This window comes from Plectrocnemia conspersa, unplaced genomic scaffold, assembly GCF_051122295.1.
Source record: "Plectrocnemia conspersa isolate PC_06_02 unplaced genomic scaffold, ASM5112229v1 ptg000009l, whole genome shotgun sequence".
NCBI classification, from domain to species: domain Eukaryota; kingdom Metazoa; phylum Arthropoda; class Insecta; order Trichoptera; family Polycentropodidae; genus Plectrocnemia; species Plectrocnemia conspersa.
In genome coordinates this window covers 15,082,350-15,090,105 of record NW_028277173.1, presented here as the reverse complement: position 1 = coordinate 15,090,105, position 7,756 = coordinate 15,082,350, and the positions used below count along the sequence as shown (strand labels likewise).

Sequence of the window (7,756 nt, the reverse complement as noted above, 5' to 3'; positions counted from 1 at the left end):
TTCAAATTAGACTTCACTGTAAAAAATGCAAAACGCTAGAATTTCATAGAAAACCCAATAAATTATTAACGAGTTTTTGTGTTCAGTTATATTGAATTTTCTTACTTTTTCCAAGCTTACATCTCTATATAATTAATAAAATAGGTTACCTGTGAAATGCTCATAAAATTATTATATGAAACACCCATTGTATAGTAGTAGGTCACAGGGGAAATATTTTGTAAATGGTTTCAAGCTTGGCTAAATTTATACAAAATCTTTTTCTATTTATTATATTTTATATATAAAAATAATTTAGTTATATAATTATTTAATCTATTTATACATTATGACGCAATAATATACTATCTGTTTTTAAAAAATAATTCTATAATTATTTCAGATTATTTAACAATTATATAATTACCTATAAAAATTATTTTTTAATACGAATAAATATATATAACAATATATGATTTGAAATAAATTATTATAAAATATATTACCTTTACATGATAATTATACAGTAACTTAAGTTAAAGTTAAATCTACCAAATCACAAATTAGTATTGCAGGATTATTGCAAATACGAAAATTCCACACCGAACTTCTAAGCATAGGTGATTGATCGATTATAATTTTCGCTGTGTGCAATAATCACCGAACCCAAAAAATAATTGCAATGATAATATTTAATTGGTCACCATGTAATTTATAATCTGAAGTTGACCTTAGATTAAAAAAATATTATTTGCATAACACCACTAGGCAACTCATATCTTAATAAAAAAATAAGACTATCTCACACTGAAATAATGGAACCAAAAGACAAATGCATTTCTTTTAAATAGTTTTATTACCTATAAATCAAAGACATAACATTGAATTGATCACTATTTTATTTGAATTCAAAATTTTGTTCAACATCCAAATGAAGCAAAAATAAAACAGACATCATGATCATAATTCTGAACCAATAAATGTACAATATGTACGCACAACACGTACACATAATGTATATAAAAATCACAAAAAAAACAACTCTTAACGAGTCCACCGAGATAAAGAATGGTTCAAAAAGAACCATAAATTATTAATACTTTCAAAAAATCAGTTTTTAAGATCATCGAAAAAATTAAATAAAAAAAATATTTTACAATGATAATGAAAACGATTACATCTTGACGCAACCCTAAAAAACATGACAGGGCGAGATTTAAAAATGTTAATAAATAGTTATTAAAAAAAAATGTTGACAGATTAATAAAGAAAATGCTGATGAGACAATCTTTTAAATTAATACATAAATAAATTATAAAGAATCAACATTGAAATATAAATACTAATATATCTACACAATATATTTCGTTAAATTGCTTGATTACATTTTTTTAATAAAAAGGACTTAATCGGTCAACTTTCAACTAATAAACGTGCAAAGTGCTACTTTTGAATTAAAATCATTAACAAGCAACCGACAAGAACCAACTTCGAACAATCTCAATGTTTCACTTCGCAATTTATTCCGTTACAAGCCGGCGAGGATGACTCGAGGATCTTCAACTGCGTCTTTGATTTTTCTCAAGAACAATACGGCTTCACGGCCGTCTATCAATCTATGATCGTAAGTTAAGGCAACATACATCATCGGACGTACAACAACCTAAAAACAAAATTACATTAAAATCAAAACATACACATTATAGCAACATTAATAATAGATACTAACCTGTCCGTTGATAGCTACCGGTCGTTCGAATGTGCCATGCATTCCTAAAATAGCCGATTGTGGAGGATTGATGATCGGAGTGCCCATCAACGAGCCAAACACTCCGCCGTTACTGATCGTAAAAGTGCCACCGTCCATATCTTCAATTGCTAACTGCCCTGTAAAACGATTAAAAAAATTTAGAGCATTGCTCATATAAAAGAAGATACTTAAAAATCACTTATGTACCATTTTTAGCCTTCTCTCCTAGAGCAGCAATGCCTACTTCAACGTCGGCATAATTCATCTCCTGTACGTTTCTTAATACTGGAACAACGAGACCTTTAGGCGTCGCTACAGCCACTGATATATCCACATAATCTCTGTAAAATAATTAATTAGTAGATATAAAAAATTCAATGTTACTTGAAAATGAAGATAATCTCACTAACGACTCATACTAATGAATTATTTTATTATAATTAACCAGGTCATTTGCGATTAAATACCTCATTATCCATTTTTTCAAAAAACTTATACTCTAAAAGAGCAACGATGCTTTGAAAGACGATAATTATCACAAATTCATTGAAAAAGTTGAGAAATTGATACACAATAGAAAATAAGATTAGCGGCAGTTGAAGGCAGCAAAATAAATTAGAATAGAAGTACTAAAAATAAAATATAAACCTACTTTAAATATTCGCTTATTTAACTAGAGATGGATATAGTAGTTTTAGAAAATATTCATCATATCTTACCTATAAACAATATCGTTTCCGTCAATAACGGCATTAACTACGGGTTGGTCTTGTAAGGCATATGCGGCAGCTTTGACAAACGGCGACATGAAGCCCAACTTGATGCCGTACTTCTTTTGGAAAGCGGGTAAAACGTTCTTTCGGAACGAAATTATTGCACTAAAAATAAAAATAAAATTCAAATTCAAATTACCATAATCATATGTTAACTTAAAACCATAAAAATATAAACCTCATATCGATTTCGTTGAACGTCGTCAACATTGCGTTTGTGTTTTGAGCTTCTTTTAACCTTTGGGCGATGCGTAGTCTCATTCTGTTCATTTTTACCCTTTGCTCGGTACGTGTTCCGGTGATCTCTTTCGCGTAATCAGCTGGAGGAACCTATGCATCATAAAAAATACATAGATAAAACTTATCGACAAAAACACATCTTTCAAGTCATAGAAATAGATCTCTGTCTAAAAATCTTGGCACAAGATCAACTTTTCCACAAGTTATATTTTTAAACAGCTCCAGAGATTAGTTACAGTTAAAAATTGTGTCTAATATGTGAATTTATGTACCTTAACAGTAGCGGAATCGATAGCTTGCGCATGTCTTATAGCAGCTACCGGAATCGATGATACAGGAGCAGACGCTGGCTAAATATTACAAACATATATTAATATTTATAAAAAAATCAAAATGTATATTTATTTATATTATAAATTTTAATACTCTTGGAGGAGGAGGTGATGATGGTGGCGGTGGAGCTGCTGCGACGGGAACCGGCGTCGGCGGAGGAGCCGTAGACGCAGCGGATGGTGCAGGTGTTGCGGCAGGAGCTTCTTTCGCTTTCTCCGGAGCTTTGGCTCCAGCTGCTCCGACGGCGATACGGCAGAGCTTTTGACCAGCTTTCACGGTATCGCCGTTACTTACATAAAACTCTTCGATAACTCCAGAGACGGGGGCCATGACCGGCATGGCCGTCTTATCAGTTTCAATCTCGCAAATGACTTCATCTTCTGCAACGGAGTCGCCTATTTTTCGATCTATCCTAAAATAAATTACAATTTGATGAGAATATAATTTTGGTCGAAATAAAGTAGATAGTTATGTACATACTTTACGTCGCCTTCTGAAACTGAATCAGGGAAGGTCGGCGCGACGATGTCTCTCGATTCGAACAACTTTGCAGACACATAAATGTTCCGTTTATATGTCTTTTCATAGGTTGATCTAAAAAATTACATTTAATTACAAAATTATCCATACATACTTTTATCAAAAAAATTGAAGTGGAAGTAAGAAGAATATAATGAACAATTTGATAGAGTAAGTTGAAGTAATATACACTATATATATACAGTAGACCCCCCCAATAACACAGTAAATTAGGGATGTGCTATTTTAGTCCCAGTTACTTTGTGTGAGCGAGCCAAAGGGAGGATATCTCACTAGACGCGCCTGATTCATACGTATGTATTGCAAAAAATTGAGTATTTTTTAATCCCTAACTACCCGCACCCAAATAGCACGTTTACAATTTATGGGGGGGTGTACTGTATATCATTGGGCATTTTTTTATTAAATTAGTAAATGTAAATGACTAACTCTATTTTCACTTAGCACTATATCGAATTATTTATAAACAATGCATCCTTAATGAAATATATAGTCAGTGTCGTGAATGTCATATAAATTATCAATCCCCAGAAATACACAAAGTAATATTGGGAACAATCGTCAGAGATACACAATAGCAAAGAATCTAAATTAGCCTACACTAATTGTCACGAAAAAAATTTAATTATTTATACATTGATAAAACACACAATGTATCATATCTACGACAGCAATTTAACAATGTAAACATCTTAAAAGAATTGAACTGAGTACTTTAACTTTTATCCCATTTAAGTTGAGCATTGCAAGAGTAATTAAAATAAACAAGGAAAAGATTACACTGAAACAATATGTAAAGATAACAGCCGGAAGATTACGGATTATGCAAAACAAATGCTTTTGTTAAAACCAAAGTACATTTTTTCTAACAGCAGGTGTGTTGTATATTGCAATTTCCTCTCCAACCTAATGAACTGAAATGTAATCTTGATATGAGTGAAAATCTTATTAACTAGTATTTATTTTATATTACTCCCTGTTTTACGTTAAATTTATCGAAGTGTTCAGTTAGGGTATCTATTTTTAAATCACGGTGTAACAAGTGGACAAACCATGGAGCATTTGACGCGATTCTTAATGGAATATTTTGTTGTGATTCAAGTTTTATTGGGTCCTTATGAGTATTAATTATGTATCAACAAACCAGAGAAGTGTGCAAAATTGCAGATCTTATTGTAGATTTAAATACAAGTAATTTGTTTTTGATATTTAGTTTACTTTTGCGGCAGAGGGTATAGTTTTGCTCTGGTTGTTTTAGATTTTAGAGTTAGTTTATTTGTATGAGATTTCCAGGAAAGTTTAGAATCCAAGGTACTTTGCCAAACTAGAAAATTGTTACACATTTTAATTTTTACTAATTTATTGACAGCGAAGACTGTTTTCTTCTACGAGAAAACATTATTATGACGCATTATTCATAAAATTGAACTTTGTAGAACTCCAGCAGGTAAGGGTCTGGAAATTGACAAATAATTTTAAATTTTAATTCGAAAGATTCTACCGTTCAAAAACAAGTTCACAATGATTAAATTTAATTATTGCTAAATTTGGTATTTTAGCATTTTCGCCAATTAATTAAAATCAAAATTTAATAAAAGTAAATTGAAAATATCTTATAGATACTATTTACTGAAAGAAATAAATGATCATCTGTATTTCTAGTTTCATATTTGGTACAAACCATATTAAATTAAAAGAATCTTTAAACACAACGTTAGTCTGTGAATCAATCACTAAAAAATAAATTTATAGCTTCAATGCATTCTAAAAATACATTTATTAGCAATATTAGAGTATTTTTTCACAAACATTATCTATGTACATATATAAAGTTTTAATTTAAAACGTTTATTAGAGATATGTCCATATCTGGTATTAATTTACCATATATAAAATAAACAGTTATTCAAATATATAATGTCTTTTGATTAAATTCATTATTGGTAACTCTTTAGGCCGGTTTCACACGTGCCGGGTGGATTTGCCCGGCACCGGGCCGGCGCCGTGCAGTGGGGATGGTGTTGTATGGGCTAGTACCTATCATTTCAGACGTGCCGGACAAATCTACCCGGCGCCGGCCCGACGCTGACTGCCGGGTTGTCGCCGGCCGCGCTCACTAAACTGTCCGGCGCCGGGTACCGAATTGAGTGTGGTGGGGGTAAAACTCAAACATGAACCGGGCCGTCGACAGTGATTGGGGTATCTTGTAATAAAATATAATATATATTCCTCGTGTTTAGGCAATAGCGGAAGAAATAGACCTCGAAATTTTAATTATATTAATGTAATCTCTTTTAATTATCTTAGTAGAATACATACAAAAATAAAAAAATAACGCGAAATGTGTGGAAGGACTTATGTGAAGCCGTTAATCCTAAATTACTGGCACCAGTTGACGGGGTATAGGTCGGGTTGGGAAGAAACCGGCCACGTGTGAAAGCTTTGTAAACGGCGCCGGCCCGGTGCCGGGTGAATCCATCCGGCACGTGTGAAACCGGCCTTAGAGTAGTAAGTTAATTTTACGTATTTTTACAAAATGATTTCTGTTGTTATTTATTTATTATAAAAAAAATTGTCAACATTTTATAGCATTGATTTATTTTACATACTTTTTAAATGTTGTTCGACTTTTGTGAATTTTTTTTATATTAATTCAGTCTGAATATTTTTTATAAAATTGGTAAAAAATATTTTTTGTTATGTTCATTTATTCTGTACTCATTATTGATATAATTTTACATAAACATCACTAAGTACTATATAAATGTTTTTTATTTATTTTTTCTTCAGTTATATACATATGTAAATGAAAACAGTGAAAGATCGACCACCGTACATGTACGGCGATATCACTCAAGGCATACATAAAGCATGTTGGTCGATAATGCAGGTAAAAGTAGATATGTAATCGTATTTTAGACTGTAATACTAGTTTTATTTTTATTATACCATTTAAACCCAAACCAAGTGATCGCTTCTAGTAACTTCCTTTCGAAGTACAATGGGAACGATTTTATCACATAAAAAATGATAGGCAATTCAATCGACGACAGCTGTCCAAGTTCAAGGTCAATCTTCAATCTTAGCGCCGAACTACAAATAAACGTTCAATTGTCAATTATGTACAACTGTGTTACCGTATTACATAACGTTAATGTGTGAGAGAGCGCGTTTTTTATTCCCCACATAGATGAAAAGCAAATTGATAAATGAGACATAACCTCGAAACGGACTATTAGATCATAGGCAAAATTTGACATGCAAAAGAGTGACAGGTGAAAGGCACATTTGCGAAGGCCGTCATCTTCTATCGAAGGCATATAATAAACGGGTAGTGCAGATGAATATATTTTCGTCACCTCCACGCAGCCGATCGCGAGTGCCACCAGCTGGGCGGAGCTGCCGAACAGGTTATGTAACTGTTCCGGAAGACCGCCGGCAAAGCGCACGTCCTCGCGCCCCCGCACACCGAAGTCGCATTTTTCGCGTTCACCCCCAGCAAGCGGCCCCCTCGCCGAACCAACGAGGCCATGTCTTTTTCTAGACGGCCTAATACACGGTCAGCAGCACCCGAGAAGACAGCGCCGACGAAACTCGGCCATTGACTCACCGGCGCGCTAATTTATAATTAAATATTTCTAGTGAATAATTCAAATTATTATAAAACATTATTTAAAAATAACCTTATTTTTAAAAAATCTACAATCTCAATTTGTATTTAACTACGTTTAGTTTTATGGACGTTAAAATCATCATTTATATATATTTCAATTTAGATTTTATTATGGCCAAAACTTGCCGGTACTCTGGTAGCACTGGCGTAACGAATACAATCTTCTCGAGGTGACTCGGCGGGCCCGTACAGCTGATGCGGGTCCACCGCACTGTCAATTTATTATATTATTATACATGTAACTTCAGTAAATCGTCAATAAAAATACTACTGCAGCAGCTTAATCTCCACCGCCCGTTGTCAAACTTTAAATCCTTTCAGTGCTGAGTCGTCAGTCTTGAAAAGAAGCTACAGCTTTGTTCGATACTGTCAGGGACATTAAATGGAGGTGACATATATGGGCACTCCCTCTCCCCTCCCTTGAATTTGGCCAGAAAAAGAGTGCATGTAGTTTAATGAATTACTATG

The 7,756-nt window shown here is 33.1% G+C and overlaps 1 protein-coding gene across 1 annotated transcript; it reads right to left on the bottom strand.

Annotated features, from left to right (window-relative positions):
- Window positions 1-816: 816 nt before the first annotated feature.
- On the bottom strand, window positions 817-7,223 carry LOC148232026 (dihydrolipoyllysine-residue succinyltransferase component of 2-oxoglutarate dehydrogenase complex, mitochondrial-like). The gene is made up of 9 exons (XM_088191354.1): window positions 6,975-7,223; window positions 3,556-3,669; window positions 3,169-3,487; window positions 3,015-3,092; window positions 2,681-2,832; window positions 2,449-2,607; window positions 1,937-2,070; window positions 1,709-1,866; window positions 817-1,642 (listed from the first exon to the last, which is right to left on the bottom strand). The coding sequence occupies exons 1-9, from the start codon at window positions 7,145-7,147 to the stop codon at window positions 1,508-1,510; spliced, it is 1,422 nt and encodes a 473-aa protein (XP_088047480.1). The 5' UTR covers window positions 7,148-7,223; the 3' UTR covers window positions 817-1,507.
- Window positions 7,224-7,756: the final 533 nt, after the last annotated feature.

Bases quoted from the DNA above. Each gene is read 5' to 3' on its own strand.
- LOC148232026 (XM_088191354.1), bottom strand. From the start codon at position 7,147: ATGGCCTCGTTGGTTCGGCGAGGGGGCCGCTTGCTGGGGGTGAACGCG. The intron at 3,093-3,168 runs GTATTAAAATTT...TGTAATATTTAG, and splicing joins CATCACCTCCTCCTCCAAGA to CCAGCGTCTGCTCCTGTATC. The intron at 1,867-1,936 runs GTACATAAGTGA...ATCGTTTTACAG, and splicing joins AGGAGAGAAGGCTAAAAATG to GGCAGTTAGCAATTGAAGAT.